The 21,163-nt window shown below is 41.0% G+C and overlaps 1 protein-coding gene across 12 annotated transcripts in view; it reads right to left on the bottom strand.

The window, feature by feature from the left end:
• Positions 1-21,163, bottom strand: part of LOC125463889 (cAMP-responsive element modulator-like) — a 148,512-nt gene that overhangs the window by 53,396 nt on the left and 73,953 nt on the right. For all 12 annotated transcript variants that reach the window (XM_059639355.1, XM_048555680.2, XM_048555689.2 and 9 more), the window contains one exon: positions 18,973-19,073. In XM_059639355.1, the coding sequence (XP_059495338.1) occupies positions 18,973-19,073 (101 nt within the window). The remainder of the gene's footprint in view (positions 1-18,972; positions 19,074-21,163) is intronic.

Below are 21,163 nucleotides of genomic sequence, written 5' to 3'. Positions count from 1 at the left end.
TACAGCCCCTCATCCAAGAATCTAAACAAGTTCTTGAGTGTCTCATAACAAAGAACTGCAGTGCATGTAATCGATGCTGCACAGCACAATTTGTCAATGCTTCTCCAGTGGCATTTACAAAACTTCTATTATCTGGATAGACAATGGATCAGGTGTAATGGAAATATAATGGTCTCATAGGTACAGTCCAAGTCATATGCAATTCTGACAGACACAGAATGCTGCTTCCTCTTCATTCTGCTTTCCCTTCTTCCAACTGGGTCAGAATTTTGATTTTATTTTGTTTGTGCAACTGTATGGAGTTTCAGCTCATTGACTGCAAAAATTCAACTAGCTGATCACCACATTCTCAAAGGCAACTAGCAAGGAAGATCAGTGACCGGCTTGCCAATGTTGCCCTAAACCAAAAGATTTTATTTGTAAGCAACTAGAAATAAACTACGGTGTAGAAATAAGATGCACTATACCCTCACCATTGAAATATAACTATAAAGAAATCCTCTTAACTTGTTTGAATAATCAATCTGCAAAAATAGCCTGTGGATTATGATTTACAGTTTACATGCAACCTTCCAGTGTTGCTCGAATACTTGCAAACGAAGTTCACGGGCAATGTCCAGTCATAATTTTTACATTCCCACGAAACAAAGATACATTATTTCTCTGTTCTAGAATTTATTCAGAAAACATTACATCAGTTGGAGCTTTACACTTCATGTAATATAGACAAATTTGCTCTGAGCCTAGCCTATTGCTGAAGTATAGCACAGGCTGACTGTTGAGAATCCCCAACGTAATTCAAATGATCAATTGTTGAGCAACACCATTGTACGCTGAAAGTTATTGTGAGGTCACACAAAGTATTTAGAACCGTGCAGTACCATTGCATAATACTTTTTCAGTGAAGGATTTATCCATTTTTCTCTATTTTAACCTAATTGCAAGATTCCATTCAGATGTCAGATATGCCATATGTGTCAGGTAAAGGCGAACCCTCAATCACAATTAAATTGGTGCCTTTAATTCCAATACCAATGTTCAAAGAACCATTTAGCAGGGTCTTAACAGGAGACCTACCTAAAACCAAGAGAGGGAATCAATGCTTTTTAAAAAATCATAGATGCTTCAACAAGATTTCCCGAAGCAGGGCCTTTGAGAAAAACTATGGCAAAAATGATATTGAAAGGTTGGTACAACTTTTTTTTCTAAAGGATATGGACTACACAAAGAAATACAATCCGATCAGGGTTTAAATTTGTTGCAAATATTCAAAGAAATAATGAATTTGGAAGAAAAACACATATCTTCAGTTCATCATCCACAATCTCACGGATCTGTAGAAAGATGACATCAAACTTTAAATACCATGATTAGAGCATGTCTAATCATTTCACATCAAGAATATCCTGCAATTAAGTGAATTCCCTTTTTACTGTTTGCCTTTAGGGATATTCCTAATGAGTCCACAGGATTTTGTCTTTTTAGACTGCTACATGCACATGAGGCGAAAGTATCCCTTAAGTTAGTCAAGTAAACATTTATAAACAACACTTCTGATGTATACGCCAAGTTTGTGAGAAAAACTAACAAAATCATGCAAGTTTGCAAAAAGTGTTTGAAAGGTGTTCAGAAAGCAATAAAAACTGGGGCAGATAAAAGTTCAGAATTTTGTTGCTGAAGATTGGGTGTTAGTACTGTTCTTTGTTTCTGGGGATGCATTAATAGCAAAGTTCACTCGTCTTATCAAATCACAAAGAACATCAATGTTGTGAATCACATAATACAGTCTGAAATACAGTGAAAAGTTTTATATATTATTGCCAATCTCTGGCGCCAACTTAAAAACACACTGGCTCAGTGGTTAGCACTGCTGCTTTACATTGCCAGCGACTCGAGTTTGATTCCATTCTCGGGTCACTGTATGTGTAGAGTTTCCACTTTCTCCCTGTATCCGCATTGCTTTCCTTTGGGTGCTCTGGTTTCCTCCCACAGTCCAAAGATGTGCAGGCTGGGTAAATTAGCCATGGGAAATGCAGCGATAGGGGCTTGGGTTTGGGTGGGATTCTCTTTGGGAGGGTCGGTACGAACTCGATGGGTCAAATGGCCTGCTTCCAATCTGTAGGAATTTTATGATTTTATGACAGAATATCCAGGCAGAAAAATAAGTGTTCAACTTTACAATTCTTCATGTTAAGTCCTCCACCATGAGCCTGGTGGCCAGGCATGAGTTCCCTTCGCTGCACCACCACTGGTGAAATGAAAGTCATCACTATTTGGTGCCATCTTGCCTTGGCCATGAGCCCTCACCACTACATGTCCTCACTGGTCCTTGCCAATGTTGGCGGATACTGCACCGGCCTAAATGCAACTCTGCCGCCACGAATCTACTTCGTACCCACCCCACTGCTCCAAGCGCTGCCAATGATGATGGATCTTGTTTGGGCCCAAACCCTCCTTAGCCACCACCCCAAAGAATCTGCACTGGACACAGAAGTCCAGGAACCCAAACCCATCTCTGATACCATTGTCATGAATCTGCGCTGGGACCATGCATCTGCACTTGGCTCACGCATTGCTGCCAATGTCGTCATTTCAACTGAGCCCTTCAACGAGAGGTAAATAAAATGAAGGATAATAAAAAATAGAGTAAAGAAAGAAGAAAAGAAACAAAAAGCAAAGCAGATGGAGAAGATGAGCCTTGAGCTTAGAAAGCTTAGTCCAAGACCATCTTACCAGAATCTCAGGATAATGAATCAATTCAAAAGTCAACCTGTTTTAACAGGAGGAACAAGATGGGACTTGAATGAGATGTTAGCCATTTGTGTCGAAAATCAGATTTCTGCCTAAGAAATATTAAATGGTGCAGGAAGAGACGTTGATCCCAGTGTAAGCTCTACAACATTCTGAAGTTCACACATCCAACAACTCGGCAGAGACTTATTCATATAATCTACTCATTTTCCTGGAGCTATTCTATAACAAGAATTTATGATTCTAGTATTGGAATATAATGCCACAACCATACAATAGAAAATTATTTGGACAGGCAGAGACACATTAATTCTTTAATCAACACCTTGCCAAGAGTAAATATATGTGAAGGCAAATGTCAAGAGCAAAATGGATTTTTTTGTAGAACGTGCCCATTTATGAGAATCCTCCTGTGTTTAATGTTAATGTGCTAATACTACCAACATAAAATATAGATATTGATGAGAAAATTTTGATAGAAACTGAAAATATTTTTTGAAGATATCTCACTAAAAAAAGGAAAGTACGATGAAAGTTTGTAATAGATTATTACTATTATTTGGGAACTCTGGGTTTCAAAGTAGAGATATATGATAGCGAGTTTTGAGAAGATTTGTAGCTCAGGTTGAGGTTCTGGATGTGAGTTTGCTCGGTGAGCTGGAAGGTTAGTTTTCATTCGTTTCATCACCATTCTAGGTAACATCATCAGTGAGCCTCCGATGAAGCCTTGGGTAGTACCTGTTTCCTTAGGCAATCATGCAGGAAGTACAGCTGTTCGCGGGTGGCACTCTGTCGGATGGCATTGGTTTCCCATCTTCGGGCCAGTTTTAGCGTATTGCACCCATAGGTGCTAGCGAGTTTTGAGAAGATTTGTAGCTCAGGTTGAGGTTCTGGATGTGAGTTTGCTTGCTGAGCTGGAAGGTTAGTTTTCAGACGTTTCGTCACCATTCTAGGTAACATCATCAGTGAGCCTCCGTCGAAGTCGGCTTCGTCAGAGGCTCACTGATGATGTTACCTAGAATGGTGACGAAACATCTGAAAACTAACCTTCCAGCTCAGCGAGCAAACTCACATCCAGAGATATATGAGTTTTTGGTTTTCGTATTTGTTAGAAACATTTTTTAAGCATTGGGTCTTAGCACTTCCAAGAAATCAGTAACTTAAACTAAATAACCAAACAAATTACATGGTGGAATATTTGCTGAAGTGTTTACTTCAAGGTTTATGATCCAGCATGGGAAGATGGAAAGGGATCAGAAGCAGGTCCAGTTCAGAACAGCAAATGGGCAGTTTAATTTTGACAATCTCCAGGCCATCAGCTAGAGAAAAGTCTTAAGTTGCTTTAGCAGTGCAACTAGATGGGGTTGGGAGAAGTCCCATGTTTTTAATTTGAAGAAATGACGAGTTAGCTTGCACTTCTATATTTCCGGGAGAGATGGAGGGAATCACATTTATTGATTGTACACAAATATGTTGAAACAAGAAAACTAAAGTATTTGATTTGACTTGATTTATTGTAGCCATGTGTACCTACATGCAGTAAAAAGCTTTGTTTGCGAGCAGTACAGGCAGATCACCTTAAGTGAGAACATACAGATCACAGGGTGCTTACACAGAGTGAGGCACACAGGCTATACTGCACAGGAGGTGTACGAAACAAGATCAACATTATTTGAAGTTAGAGACTCAATCCTTCAGTCTAATAATGGTAGGGAAGAAGCTGTTTTAAAACCTGTTGGTGAGTGTTCAAACTTCTGTATTTTTTCCCTGATGGAAGAGGTTGTAAGAGAGCATCACCAGGGTGGGAGGGATCTTTGATGATGTTGGCAGCCTTTCTACGGTTGTGAGCTATGCAAATAGAGTCTATGGATGGAAGGTTGGCTTCAGTGCCAGTCTAGGCTATGTACACAGCCTTCGTAGTTTCTTACAGTCCTGGGCATAGCAATTGCCATAATAGGCCATTATGCATCCAAATAGTAAGCTTTCCAAGGTGGATCTGTAAAAGGTGGTAAGGGTCGTTATGTACATGCTGAATTTCCTAAGCCACTTGAGGAAGACGACGTGTTGATGTACCATTTTGATTGTCACATCTATGTGTGAAGTCCAGGACAGGTTGTCAGTTATCATCACTCCCAGGAACTTGACGCTTTTAACCCACGCATTGTCTGCTCCGGATGTGGTGTGGTCTCCTCCATTCTTTCTGAAGCCAACAGTCAGTTCTTTTGTTTCGCCAACATTGAGAGAGAGGTTGTTATCATTGCACCATGACGCCAAGCTCTCTATGTCCTTTCTGTATTCTGACTCATCATTGTTTGATATTCGTCCTACCATGGTGGTGTTGTCACGAAACTTGTAGATGGCCTTCATTTGGAATTTGGCTACACAGTCATGTGTGTACAAGGAGTACAGTAGGGGGCTTAGAATGCATCCTGGATGGGCTCCAGTGTTGAGGGTTATTGTGGAGGAGGTGCAGTTGTTTATTTTCACTGATTGCGGCCTATGGGTCAGGAAGCTAAAAAGAAAGAACTTTTTCATTGGCTAATACAAGAACCAGGAAGCCAAGTTTTGTGGTCAATGTCCTAATGGCAATACGGCCGAGGAGCTAGGTGGCAGATTCCATGGTCAAGATGAGCTTGAGAGGAAGTGAGTGGAGACACGAGGGGAACAAAATGCAGTCTGAGATCTGGAGGAATGGTGAACCTGATAGGACATTGGCACCAATGGTATACACGGTTGGGATTTTTAAAGTGCAGCTAGAAGTGACTGAATTTTCTTTTCCACTAAGGTGCACGGAAAGAAGTTAAGTGGGGCTAGGGGTGCACTGTGAGGCAAGAAATCAATGAATGATTAGTGACAGCCTTATTGATGTAAATCAAGACCACGTGAAATAACAGGTCAAGGGGATGGTCATGAATTTAAACAGTGAGGGTTATATGAAGTGCGAGATTCAGTGAGAATGGGAACAGCATGGAACTCAACAGGAAGAGAGATAGCATAATAAATTGAGATTGAGGTCGAAATTACTATGGATGATAAGCTAAAACAGAAATTGCAGAAACTCAGCAGCTCTGCCAACGTCTGCGGATAGAAAGGAGTTAATGTTTCAAATCCAGATAACCCTCTTCAGAACTGACAATTAAGCATGATTCCAGCAATTCCTGTTTTTGTTTCAGATCTTCAGTATCCACAGTTTATTGTTTTATTATTACTGTGAGGTTCTTCAGTGCAGAGACAGAGGGAGGAATATAGTGCAATTTTTTCAATGAGATCATATGTATAGTTAGATGGATAGTAGAGAACCTGGGTTTTAATGGAGGTGACAGGATAGAACAAGAGGGGGAACTGAAGGGATGAATACCTATGGAGTGCTGGCTCAGACCAAAATGTCATTTGACAATATGAGCCCTACCACCAGTTTAATGGTCTAAGTAGTGGAAGGCTTCATTGGAGGAGAAAGGTAATATCATAGCCAGCCAGTTAATTTTAGCAAATCATCCACAAATGTTCATGATGACAAACAACCTATTCACAAGTAAACACTCATTGTGGTAGAAGCGCCAGGGACCAGGGTTCGATTCCACCCTCGGACGACAGTCTGTGTGGAGTTTGAACATTCTCCCCACGTCTGAGAGTGTTTCTGGGTGCTCTGGTTTCCTCCCACAGTCCAAAAATTGCCCGTAGTGCCCAGAGATGTTTAGGTTAGGTGGATTAAGCAAAGGAAATGTAGTGGTAGGGGAATGGGTCCAGATGGGATGCTCTTCAGAGGGGTAGTGTGGACTTGTTGGGCCAAATGGCCTGTTTCCATACTGTACGGATTCTATGATTCAATGAGAAAACTGATCTGATCTGTTAGTAGAGTCCACCTGGCCAGCACCGAAGAAGGCAAGTTGGACAGGGACGATGATATTGGCAAGATATTTCCTCAAAGATAATTGGGGTTGGTTTGGTGGCTACCAAGGATAAGAGTATGGGATTGGAGAGCAGGGACAAAATAAGGTTGAAACAAAAAGGTGAAATAACAATAGAGAAAAATAAACAAGCATAGAAAAATTGTGGATAAAGAAGCGATGGTCTCAAGTTTGGTAAGTCTGACAATGCAGCTAAAACATGCAGATAATTTAATTTTGGATGCATAAAGGAAAAGTTCAAGTTACACAGGTCTGGCCACATGGTAATTATTGTGATGCATATATCTTGGTAGTGCACAAAGAAGGACGCCTTCCTAATGACACACCCGCAATCTTCCGTGTCACACTTCTTTTTGCCCAGTGCATCAAATTTAGCCCAATGGAATGGATCCCGCTGTCTGTCAGAGAACAAGATGGTTATGAAGATAGGTCCTCCTGGGGTTGAACAGTGTGGCTGGAATTCCTCACTTGCTGGGTGCTTGTCCGGTGGTGGAGAAACCAGATGCCTTTTAAAGTTCAAACTGATCACAGTTCTTCATCATCATGCCACCATTGGCTTTCTCCTAATTCAAGTATATTTATTCAGGGTTACATGTTTCTGCCATGGGTCTCCATATCACTGAAAATTGAGATTTATGACTCATGGAAAAAGCATCCAAAAAACTACTGAGATCCAGAGTGTAGAATTTAAAATTTTTCTTTCCTTCGCTGTTGCTGTTAAACATTAAAACATACTGACTCAAAATGTAATGCAGCTTGACAGACAAATTGCTGCCATTTTGAATGACTGGTAACAGGCTCTTCCTGATCATTAATACCAATACAGCTACACTTCAAGGAGATCTTCAGCATGTTTCTGCTGCCTGTCCTATGAGAGCTGAGAAAACAGCACCTTACAGGGAAGATTATTAGGAGCCATCAGGCACAATATCCATTCCAACAAAGTGATTTTGTCAGAATAATAAAATGTGAGGCTGGATGAACACAGCAGGCCAAGCAGCATCTCAGGAGCACAAAAGCTGACGTTTCGGGCCTAGACCCTTCATCAGAGAGGGGGATGGGGGGAGGGAACTGGAATAAATAGGGAGAGAGGGGGAGGCGGACCGAAGATGGAGAGCAAAGAAGATAGGTGGAGAGGGTGTAGGTGGGGAGGTAGGGAGGGGATAGGTCAGTCCAGGGAAGACGGACAGGTCAAGGAGGTGGGATGAGGTTAGTAGGTAGCTGGGGGTGCGGCTGGGGGTGGGAGGAAGGGATGGGTGAGAGGAAGAACCGGTTAGGGAGGCAGAGACAGGTTGGACTGGTTTTGGGATGCAGTGGGTGGGGGGGAAGAGCTGGGCTGGTTGTGTGGTGCAGTGGGGGGAGGGGATGAACTGGGCTGGTTTAGGGATGCAGTGGGGGAAGGGGAGATTTTGAAACTCTCCCTTTCAAAATCTCCCCTTCCCCCACTGCATCCCTAAACCAGCCCAGTTCATCCCCTCCCCCCACTGCACCACACAACCAGCCCAGCTCTTCCCCCCCACCCACTGCATCCCAAAACCAGTCCAACCTGTCTCTGCCTCCCTAACCGGTTCTTCCTCTCACCCATCCCTTCCTCCCACCCCCAGCCGCACCCCCAGCTACCTACTAACCTCATCCCACCTCCTTGACCTGTCCGTCTTCCCTGGACTGACCTATCCCCTCCCTACCTCCCCACCTACACCCTCTCCACCTATCTTCTTTGCTCTCCATCTTCGGTCCGCCTCCCCCTCTCTCCCTATTTATTCCAGTTCCCTCCCCCCATCCCCCTCTCTGATGAAGGGTCTAGGCCCGAAACGTCAGCTTTTGTGCTCCTGAGATGCTGCTTGGCCTGCTGTGTTCATCCAGCCTCACATTTTATTATCTTGGAATCTCCAGCATCTGCAGTTCCCATTATCTCTGATTTTGTCAGAATTTTATTTGAATGCTTGTTGACCAACTGCTAGAAAGACACTAACATTTGACAAAATGAAAATATTTGCCAGCATGAATTTTTTAAAGCAATACACAAATTCTGCAGTGTGAAACTATTATGTTCACTAGCATCAGTCCTCTCATTGAAACTGGAAGATGTGGAGGACGCACTGCTGATGAAGTATCTGCAGTCTACTCAAACAGTCCAGGTCATACTTCAGTATAGTACAACTGCTTTGTAGCCTAGAACCTTCACTGACTTAGAGTCTCTATTGTAAAACATTTGTCACTGCAGTTTGTAGAGGCTTAACTGGTGCAGTTGGTCCGGTGGTGGATCTCCTTGTCAAGGGGGGGTCCTTGAAAAGAAATGGCTGTGAGTGTGCTCAATGTACTGTAGATTCTCACTTCAGTGAAGATTTTATGACATTTAAGCCACAGCTCAGTCATCACCAGTATACCACATTTCAGGCTTATGATGATGTTAAGGAAGAGTTCTAATTTGATCTTGATGAAGTCATTACTGGGATCCGAAAACAGTAAACAAGAATCCATTGGGGGTACTTTAACACCAGGCTTAGTCATGGTTCTAAGTTTTCAATGAGAACACTGGGAAAAACAGAGTGGGACTATCAATTGAAATGGTTCTATATCTAATTCAAATATGCCAGGAGGATGTGGGAAAGTATCAAATACTGGTTGGGACACCTCTGTCTCAGACAATGAACAGAGAACAATATATTACAGGAACAGGGCCTTCAACCCACCAAGGATGCACCAACACATGATACCTTGGTAAACTAAAAAACTTTTTCATCTACACAGTCTGTATACTTTATTCCATGCCTATTCATATATCTATCAAACACTGCTATTGTATCTGCTTCTACAACCTCATCTGGCAGTATATTGGCACCTACCAACCTCTGTGTAAATAACTTGCACTTCATATCTTCTTTCAACTTTCCCCCTTTTACCTTAAATGTATGTAATTGGTAATTGACAGTTTTACCCTGGGAAAAACAACTCCAACTATCAATTCTATCCAGGCCTCTCGTAATTTTGTAAACTTCCGTTCAGCCTCCAACATTCAAAAGAAAACAAACCAAGTTTGTCCAATCTGTCCTCATAGTTAATATCCTTCAAACCAGGCAACATCCTAGTAAAATGTTTTGGCACTCTCTCAAAGTCTCTACATCCCTCTGGTAGAACGGCGACCAGAACTGTTTGCAATATTCCAAATGTGGCCTAACTAAAGTGCTGTACAGCTGCAATATGATTCGCCAATTTTTATTTACTCTGTGCCACACCCAATGAAGGCAAGCTTGGCATATGCCTTTTTGACCACTTTATCTACCTGTTGCCACTTTCAGGGAACTGTGGACTGCGCACCTCAATCCATCTGTATGTTACTATTTCTAAGGATTCTGCCATTTACTGTATATTTCTGAAATGTATCACCTCATGTTTTTCTGGATCAAATTCCATCTGTTATTTCTCCACCCAAGTCTCCAGCCTATTGGTATCATCTGCCAATCCTTCTCACTAACCACACCTGTTCAGTCTTTGTATCGTCGTAAGCTTACCAATCAGACCAGCTGCATTCTCCTCTGAATGATTTATATATTTTACAAACAACCAGGGTCCCAGCACTGATGCCTGCAGAACATCAGTGACCACAGATGTCTAGTCAGAAAAACAGCCTTCCACCGTACTCTCTGTCTTCTGTGACCAAGCCAGGTCTGTATCCATCTTAACAGCTCACCACAGATCCCATGCGTCTATTCCCTCTATATCAACCTGCCATGAGGGATCCTATTAAAGTTGTGTAGACAGCATCCACTGTCCTGCCCTCAATCATCTTTGTCACTTCAAAAAACTCGATCAAGTTTGTGAGACCAAACGACCTGCTGCACAAAGACATGCAGCCTATTGCTAGTAAGTCCACATTTTTCCATATGTGTCAACCCTATCCCTAAGAATCTTCTCCAATAATTTCCCTACAACTGATGTAAGGCTCACCAGCCTGTAATTTCCTGGATTATTACTGTTGCCCTTCTTAGACAAAGGAACAACATTGGCTATTCTCTAGTCCTCTGGGATCTTTTGGGGCTAAAGAGGATACAAAGATTTTGCATAAAGCCCCAGCCATTTCCTCACTCACCTCCTTCAGTATACTGAATAGATCCAATTAGATCCTGGGGGCTGATCTACTTTATTACTTTTCAAAACACCCAACACCTCAATTTTAATATTGACATGTCCTAGATTATCAACAAACCCTTCTATAAACTCACCATCCACCTTGTTCTTCTCCTTCACCAATACTTGAAACATCTAAATAGTGGAACATTAAGCTGCCAGTCTCAACTACGTCTCTGTAATAGCTACAACATCATAGTTATGTGAACTAATCAAACTCTAAGTTCATCTGCCTTACCTGTCATACTCCTCACATTAAAACAAAGACATTTCAAACTGCCACTCCCGCTGGGTTCGCTAATTTCTCCCTATCTGTTCCTCCTCTTAGCCTTACTGGCCTTCGTCCTTCTCAGTCATTTCACTTGCTGACCTACTACTCTGGTTTCCAAACCCCTGCCACACTAGTTTAAGCCATTCCAAGAGACACTAGCAAATATCCTTGCCAGCATTATTGGCGCCCCTCCAGCTTGGGTACAACCCCTCCTTGCTATATATGTTCCATCTGCCCTTACTCCTACACCAGCTTTTTAGCCACCTATCTAACTGTACTATCTTCCTATTCCTAGTCTCACTGACATATGGCACAGAGATTACAACTTTAGAAGTCCTCTTTTTCAATATACAACCAACTCCCTGAATTCCCTTTGCAAGACCTTGTCACTCTTCCTGCCTATGTCATTAATACCCATGTGTACCACAACATCTGGCTGCTTGCCCACCTTTTTGAGATTATTTCTGAGTAGGCATGGGATATTCTTGACCCGAGCACAAGAGTGGCAACACACCATAATGGAGTTTCTTTTGTGACCACAGGAACACTTATCTGTGTCCTTGACTATAGAGAATATCCTATGGCTACTGCTCTACTGCACATTGGCCCTCACTGCTGTACAACAGAGCCAACTGTGGTGCCACCTATCTGGCTAATGCCACCCCAACTCCTGGCAAGCAATCTTCCCCAACAGTAACCAAAACAGAATACTCATTAGACAGGAGGACAGCCACAGGGGACATCTGCACTATGTGCAGGCCCTTCTAGTGGTCATCCATCTATCTGCCTGAATCTTGGGTGTGGCCACGTTTTGAAAACTCCTGTCCGTAATGTTTTCCTAAGTACATCCAACTGCTGCTGCACAGATCCATCTGGTCTAACAGGAGCTGTAATTGGACACTTTTTCTCCAGATGTAGTCATCAGAGATGTTTGAACTGTCTATGATTTCCCACGTTTCTATGAAATTAATTTTCAGCTAAGCAGACTGTTCGTAGTGTTAGATTCTCAATTAGAGTACTCAATATGCTATTCTGCAAACAATAATCTACATCAGAACTGTACTACTTACCACAAATCTAAATCTCACTACTATACAAACTTTATGGGTATTGAAACATTAACTGCAGAAGCTAGCAGTCACGGTGACTGATAATCAATTGAGTGGGTCATCTGCTTACTTTTGTCAGTGAGTACTTCACCTTCTACCTCTGTTAAGATCTGTGTTCTGAGCTCATTGTTGCACAACAGTGAAATATGGATGACTACTGAGGGTGCTGTACAAAGCCCAAACCATCATGGAAGCCAACCTTCTATCCATAGACTCCATTTATATGGCTCACTGACGTGGACGGGCTGCCAACATCGAAGACCTATTGCACCCTAGTAATGATCTCCTACAACCTCTTCCATCAGGCTGAAGATGCATTAGCCTGAACACATGCACAAGCAGGTTCAGGAACAGCTTCCTCTCGGCCGTTATCAGACTGATGAATGAACTCTCTAGCCTCAAATAACACTGATCTCACCTAGGGCATGCCCTGTACAACGTATAGGATGGGCAAGAGATGCTGGCCAGCCAGTGACACTCACATCCCGCAAAATGAATAGGATAAAAAATGTAACCTGTATGCCTCTGTCTAAGTCTTTTTAATCTATAAATCCCTTGATTACTATGATCAGCCTGTACCACTCATAAACAAAGCTTTTCACTGTATTTTGGTACATTTGACAATAAATCAAATCAATCAATCAACTTACAGCTATCATCTTCCCATTTCCAGCTCATTTTTGAGCATCTCAAGGAAGGAGAAGATTATGAATGCAATAGTCCTGTTTGTGAATCCAGCAAATAACTGCACCTCTGCTGTTGCTTGCACATTCACAGTACGGAAGCCAGTTATGAACCCAAAGACTTTATTTATGATGAGCTGAATGACCACTAAGAGATGAAACACTCCACTTCAAGGATGCTATAACACTTGCCATGAAATCCCTAAACATCGATTTTTGCACCTAGCATGCTGGCCAATAACAGAAAAGCAAACTGCAACATGGCAAGGCAAAGGCAAAGTATCACTATAACATTCAGTGGCTGCAGTAACTTGGCAACAGCTCTAATACTCTAAATAACAGCCCACAGGACATGATAATTAGAAGACAATTGCAAAGTTGAAACACCAATGGACAAGTTATCTGGGGGCCCAAGCTAACATTCTGGGACCACAAGTGCACATCCTACATTAGATGCTAGTGTCAGGAGTGGCGCCCTCAAAAGTACCACCAATTGTTGTAATAAGTCATCTGGTTCACTAATGCCCTTTCTGTAACGAAATCTGCCATTCATATCCAGTATGACCTCCATGTGACTCAAGGGCCACAACAGTGGTCAACTCTGAGCTACCCTGTGAAATGATTTGTCTTGGGATGGGAAACAAAGGCTGGCTTTGTTAGCAACACCCACAAGCATTAAAGAACAATGAGTGGCTGCCTCTCATAGTTTAGTCTCTTTAACTGTCAACAAAAAAGCACCATATGAAGCTATGCTCATGAATTTGACTGAAGGAAGTTGAAGGGTAACAACAGGCAAACAGAAAACAGAGACAATTGTCGGAGTCCAGACTATAGTGGGAAAAAATTGACACAGTTAGGATGGAGATAAATGTGCTAGGTGAGTGAATTTGAGGAGACATGCTAGAAAGGTGAGAACTAGTAGTAGGCCAGAAAATTGCGAACATTCGTATTTTAGAAACCTGCCGGTGATGAAAATTGAATATGACAGTGAAGCGGCAAGAAATTTTTAAAAGGTGCAAAAGCTTACACAAAAAGTAAATGAGGCATTTAGAAAACCTTAATGCAATCAAACAGAGTCAAAATGGTTTTGTGAAAGAGTAATCACTATTTACAAACTTGCTAAAAGTTTTTTGAGAATTTAACAAGCAGAACTGATAAAGGCAAACTCATAGATGTAGTGCATTTGGATTTTGGGAAGATACTCAATAAGGTTCCACATAAAACATTATTGCACAAGACAGCAGCTCACAGTATTGGGGTAATGTATTAACAATTTAGAATTCGTCAATACTCAGGAGAGAGAGCAATGGTCTTCAGGTTGGAAAGACCTAACCAGTGGAGTACCACAAAGATCAGTTACCATTTATATTCATGACTTGGTGGAAAGGGAAAGAGTGTAATGTATCCAAATTTTCTAATGATACAAATATAGGTGGGGGTTGGGACAGGTTGTGAGGAGGAGATAAAGAATCTCCAAGGGGATATCGATAGGTTGAGAAATTGAGTAAAAACTTGACAGGTAGAGTTTAATTTAGGCATCTATAAAGTGACACACTTTGGTAGGTTGAATCAAAAGGCAGGCTATTATTTAAATTGAGAGGGACTTTAAAAAAAACACAGCGTTGAGGAATATGGGTGTTCTTGCACATGGAACACAGATTGTTAACATACAGATGCAGCAATTAATTAAGGTAAATGGAATTTTGGCCTTTAATGCTGGGGGATTGGAGTTTAAAAACAGGGAAGTCTTGTTGCATATGTACAGGGTGTGGGGTGAGGCCACACTTGGTGTACTGTCTACAGTTTTGGTCCTTATATTTAAAAAAACCTGCTTTGCAGGCAGTTCAAGGGCTTCACTAGGCTAATTCCTGGGAATGAATGGGTGACATATCAAAAAACAGCTAAACTTATTACGCTTTTTTAATTAGAGTTTAGAAAGATGAAGAGTAGGCTTACTGAAACGTAAAAGGTTCTGAGGGGGTTTGACAGGGTAGATGTTGAAAAGCAGTTTTCCCTACAGAGGGAATCTCCAGCTAGGGGACATAGTCATAGAATAGGTAGCAGTCATTTAAAACTGAGAATGCAAAGGAATCTCTTTTGCTAGTGGTACTGAATGTCTGTAATTCTCTATCTGAGAGAGCTGTGGAGGCTAGATAACTAAAAGCAAAGAAGTGGACACAAAGAGATTTTTGAAAAATCAGGGATTTGACGGTTTGATTGTGCCGGCACAAAACTGGAGTTGAAGCTTAGGACAGAATCCCAACCAAAAAAAAATCAGATCAGGATGATTGGTGAAGCAGGTGTGAGGGGCTCAATGGCCTACTCTTCATTCTTATTTGTTATATTCTAAGAAGCGACTTCAATGGTAAAGTATGAGAGGACGCACTGATGAAGATGTCTTCATGAAAATGAAGAGTGAAGATGTTCACACATGCAGTATTAGCAATAAATACTTCTAAGCTGGGTAGGACAGCTGTGTAAATAAATGCTCCATTATTCTGCAAATGTGTACAAGATGATCAGACATATAAATAGATGACCAGCGACTTTTTCCTAGGGTGGAGGTAGCTATTACAAGGGGGCATAGATTTAAAGTGAGTGAAGGTAGATATAGCGGTGACGTCAGAGGTAAGTTCTTTACTCAGAGTGGTAGGGGTGTGGAATGCATTGCCAGAGAGGGTAGTGGAATTGGCCTCATTAGGGGCATTTAAGCGGCTATTAGATAGGTAAATGCATAATAGTGTAAAGTAGGGGTGGAGGTGAGATAGACCTTAAGTTTAGGGTAAAGGTCTAGCACAAGATTGTGGGCCGAAGGGCCTGTACTGCGCTGTATTGTTCTATGCTCTATGTTCTCTCTGAACAAAACACCTCAGATCTAATTTTGGAACTACATATCTTGCTACATTTACGTCTTTCTCTTTCCAGCGCACACATCAATTTCATATGTTCCAAAAATGAAAGGACAGGATCTAACCCACTATGTATACTAGCTCCCTTTTGCAACAGTTTTAACATCAAATCAAATCCAACACAGAGATGTCATCGCCCTGGACTGGGTTTCAATGACAACTTCAGCTTTTTTTTGATAGACTCTCAGACATTGTTCTTAAATTTCCCAATTGTTTTCTGAGGACTGGAAAAAAACATTTCATCATTCACATGTTAAACAAGAGAGTCCACAGGATGACACAAAGCAAAGCAAAAAGAAGACGGTTGCAGTTGTTGGATGTCCAAATGCAGTGGACATGGACAACATCCAGGTGTCGGCTGACAAGTGGCCATTAGAATTTGTGCCACACAAATGTTAAGCAATGACCATCTTTAACAACAGAGAAATCTATCTATCTATCACTCTTTGATGTTCACTTTTGCCGAGTCCCCTACTAAGAACATTAGGGAGGGGGGCAGTGGGGTTGCCACTGATTAGAAACTGAACTGGGCTAGCCATTTATATACTGTGCCTTACAAAAGCAGGTCAGAGGCTAGAAATGCTGCAGTGAATCACTCACGCTCTGACTTCCCAGTGTCTGTCCACCATCTAAAATGCACACATGGGGAACGTGATGGAATTCTCCCCACTTGTCCATTTGGGTGTGCTTTACCAAAACTCCAGAAGCTCAACATCATACAAGAACAAAGAAGCCCACTGAATTAGTATCTCAACCTCCATCTTCAATATTCATTACCTTGACAATGATCGCAGTCTGTGCCAACCACAACATGCATTAAACAACTCACTACAGCTGCTTTGACAACACTTTCCAAAACTGTGCCTCGACCACCTAGGAGGACATAGAAACACATAGGAAACAGGTATAGGAATAGGCTATTCGACCCTTCAAGCCTATACCACCATTCACTATGGTCATGGCTGATCATGCAATTTCAGTATCTGACTTCCACTTTCTCTCCATATTCCTTCATCCTTTTAGCCACAAAGGCAAACTCCAGCTTCCTCTTGAATATATCTAACAACTGGTGCCAACAGCTTTCTGTGGTACAGAGTTCCACAGGTTCACAACTCTTTGAGTGAAGAAATTCTTCTTCATCCCCGTCCTGAACAGCTTACCACTTATTCTCAGACTGTGACTCCTAGTTCTGGGCTTCCCCAACATCGAGAACATTCTTCCCACATATAGCCTGTCCAGCTTCATCAGGATTTTATATATTTCTGAGATTCCCCCTCATGCTTCTGAATGTTTTTGTACTCATTGGCAGTCAGTCCAGTCTTTTGTTTTAATTTTTTAAGTATTTGTTTAATACCTCACCAACGTCCTGTGGTTCCACACATAGATGACCACGTTGATTAAGGGGCACTATTCTCTCCCTCACTACTCTTTTGCCCTTAACGTGCTTATAGAATTTCTTTGGATCCTCATTAACTCTATTTGCCAAAGCTGTCTCACGTCTGATTTTTACCCTCCTAGTTTCCCTGGTAAGTATACTCCTACTGCCCCATTCTTCTCGAGGAATTCACTTGATTCCCAGCAGTCTATGCCTGATATATGCCTTTTTTTTGACCAGAGCCTCAATTTCTCTAATAATTTAGCATTCCCAACATCTAGCAGCCTTGCCCTTCACACTAACAGTCTGATGGACATGATTCAAACACTATCACCAGCAAATTCCCCTCCAAGCCACATACTATCTGGGTTTGGAACTATATTGCTGTTCCAAAATCCTAGAACTCCCCTCTTAACAGGAGTGGAGAGTATCTGCACCTCAAAAATTGCAACAGTTCAAGAAGGTGTATCACAATTGCACTTTCTGAAGGGCAATTAGAGATGAGCAATAGATACTACCTGGTCAGCAACACCCACATCACATGAAAAAGAACAACTTATTTCATGTACATGCAGAATATGTAACTATCTGCATCAGCAAGCTGTCCAAATGTTAATGTCCCAAACTATTAGGTAACAAGAATGCATAGAGAACCAAGAACAGTAATATAACAACAAGAAACTTAGTTTCAAACTGATATAATACATGATGAAATAAATACTAGTGTAGATAACAGGGTTACAACATCTTCTTCAAAATGTAATTCCCTCCTGTTGAGCCAAAATGATTTATTGAAACTTAAGTCAACTGTATGATTTGAAAATTTCAGTCAACTACCAGTTTTCACCCCCGTTGGCTTCAGCTTCTGCACTGTTAAATGAGAAGCACTCTAAAGATATGTACTTGGCCTCCTCTTATGTTCCACTTGCATCAACCCAAGCCAATATGGTGTTCAATAACCATTCCGTCACTTGCCTACAGTGCTGTCAATCAACTTTGAAACTCTCACCCTCATTTTAAAATCTCTTCATTAGTTTGAACTTCTCCAATTTTATAACTTAATCCAGTGCAAAAATCCTCAGAGGTCCTTTCAATCCTCTGGCTGCTACTCTATTTCAATTTTAAATTGCTCCACCAACTGACAGCTATCCCTTCAACTGCCTAGAAGATCTTGGTTTTTCTCCTTAAAGTTCTCTCTACCTTGTACGTTGCTCTTCTTCCTTCAAGAAACTCCTTAAAACTTAGCTCTATGCCCAAGACTATTGGCATTTATCCTAATATGTTCTCTGATTTACTATCAAACCTTGTTTGATAATTCTCTTGTGAAACTCTCTTGTGTAATACAATATACAATTATATTATTTGTATATTACAAAGTATTAGTATTATTCAAATACTAATACTTTGTAATAGTATTACAAAGACACTATTTAAATACAAGGTGCTGTGATTCAAGTTAGCAATGCAGTATCTAAGGAAAATACAAGCTGACTATACAAGCTTATAGTATTGCATTCTATTTTTATATTGGCTCAGTTTTTTTTTCAAAAATTAGGAGATTGAAAAAAAGTTGGTACACAACAAAATAAAGCTCAGACTGCTCAGCGAAAGACTGAATTAATTCTTTAAACTGGAAAGTGTTTGTTTGGTGTATTTCTCTAAAATATTTTCTCTAAAAAGAAACTTAGAGAAGAAATTAAATTGTTTGGTTTCATTCAACATACTAGTAAAATGCTATATTTACATTCTACAGTTTAAAGTATTTAGAAAAATCTGATCCAGCCAGATGCCATCATTAGCTACAGGGAGAAGTAAAATATGCACAATGCAGTAGAAACCTGTAGGAAGGTCGCCTGGATAGAATTTCTCTCCGTTTTTGAGAGTCAGTCACAACCTCAGCAGAATCACCAGACTCATCTGTTTCTGCGATAGTAGCTACCTACAAATAGAACCATATAACATTACATTAAAATTAACTAAAATGAATTTTTGAATAGTTTTTAAAAACACAATACAAGTATATCATTTTAATTCCAGTTAAGTGAAAAAAGACTCATAGTATACCCAGTTCTAAGCAGCAGTTAAATTCTGCTCAGAAGAGAGACCAGACTTGTTTAAAATTATAGCCTGGTCAACCTGTTTATCCTGAATGTTTAATATTAATCATAAATAACTAAGTTAAACTATGCAACTAATATTATCATAACACAGACACCAAAAATGTACCTTTTTTCCTAACCATCTCAGGATATGCTACACAACTAACACAAGGTACATGGGAAATCTGGTTCCTTGTTTAATAGTTCCTGTTTAAGGCAGAAATAAAATTGTCAACTAGTGAGCTGAGGCAGAAATTATGAGCATAGCAGGCTTGAACAGTTCTGATCTCCATATTATATATGGATGCTGAGAAAATACAAAATAGATATAGTTGAAGTTTCTTTTACCATTAAACAAACATAGGCTTCTTTTTTAACCTAGAAAAGTTATCAATGAGGGATGGTGGAGGTTGTTAACATGAAGGTTAAGGGTCAGATAGGTTCGTTACAGAGATTAATTCACAAGGAAGGGAAACTAAAACAGAACATAAAGATCCAGGAATCGAAATGAGCAATTTAGGCCCTTGAGACCGCTTCACATCAATACAATCATGGCTGATTTCATTTCAGCCTCAACTCCAACTTGCTTGTCACTCTCCATAATCCTTCAACACAGATAAACTTTTAATCAGTAATAACTCCTCCTTAATCAATGTCATGCCATCCATCGCTGGGGTAGTGAATTCCACAGATCTATAACCCTTTGAGAAAAATAATTTCTTCTCATCTGTTTTAAATCTGCTATCCCTTATCCTAAAGCTATTACCTCTTGCTCAAGGTTGCCACACAAGGGCAAAACCAGGGACTACAAAATATAATCAGTAAATCTTATGTGGAGTTTGGACAGAACTTCAACATAGGCAAAAGAGTGATAAATATGCAGAACTTGCCCCACAGGAGGAGTTGAGATGAATAACTGCGGATGCAATTAAGGGGAAGTTAAATAAGGGCAGCAGAGGAAAGATACAGAAGGATATGTTCGAGTTAACTTAGAAGACGTCAGGAGAGCTTATGCTGAGCAAGAACATTCCAACTTGTCTGTGTCAATTTCTGAAGGGTCCAGACCCAAAACATCAGCTTTCCTGCTCCTCTGATGCTGCTTGGCCTGCTTTGTTCATCCAGCTCTACGCCTTGTTACCTTGCGTCAATTACCTGCCTGTTTTGCACTGCAAGTTCCATGGAACTCCAATGACGTGTATGTATTCTACAGTGGAAGTCCAATATGACATATTTCAAAATAGCACAAATCTGTTTATGGCATTGTGGTCTCATGACTCAGTCCATTATTGGCCTGTTCCAACCAGACCTGACTTCCGTCTCAGCCTTCTCCACCAGCGCCGCCACCCCTCAATCTCCTTGCCTCGACTCTCACCCTGGTTCACTTTCCTGACTTATTTTTGCTTTTGAGCAATATCAATCTTCAAAGTCAATCATCCCAAGTGTCTTCACAGAGACACAATCATCAACAAATGTGACAATGAGCTTGGTCAGAGGCATGGGTTTTAAGTAAAGTCTAAAACAAGAGATGTAACCAATGAGGCAGAAGGCTCAAGGCAGGAATTCTAAAACATTGTGCTTAAAGGCATAGACATAATGGTAAAGTGAAGGAAGGAACTTCCAAAGCAGGCCTGAGGAACTGAAAGGGTGAAAGACTGGGCTAAAGACAAAGGGAGGTGAAATCATCAAGGGCTATATCCAGAAGATGAGAATTCTGAAGTTTAGGCATCAAGGAACTTCAAGCCAATGTAACTTTGAATAAGCTAAATTTGAGAGGCCATGTAGTTGGAAATGGCTTCAGACAGTAAAAGGTCAGAATTGGCAAACAAAAGTATAAACTAAGAGCAAGCAGAAAACAGTCCATCTCCTGAGCCTGTACCACCATTCGATAAGCCCACGGCTAGTCTGATTGTGGCCACAATTCTACATTTCC

This window comes from Stegostoma tigrinum, chromosome 2, assembly GCF_030684315.1.
Source record: "Stegostoma tigrinum isolate sSteTig4 chromosome 2, sSteTig4.hap1, whole genome shotgun sequence".
Lineage (NCBI taxonomy): Eukaryota > Metazoa > Chordata > Chondrichthyes > Orectolobiformes > Stegostomatidae > Stegostoma > Stegostoma tigrinum.
The sequence above is the reverse complement of the archived record's forward strand: the minus strand, read 5'-3'. Positions and strand labels throughout refer to the sequence as shown.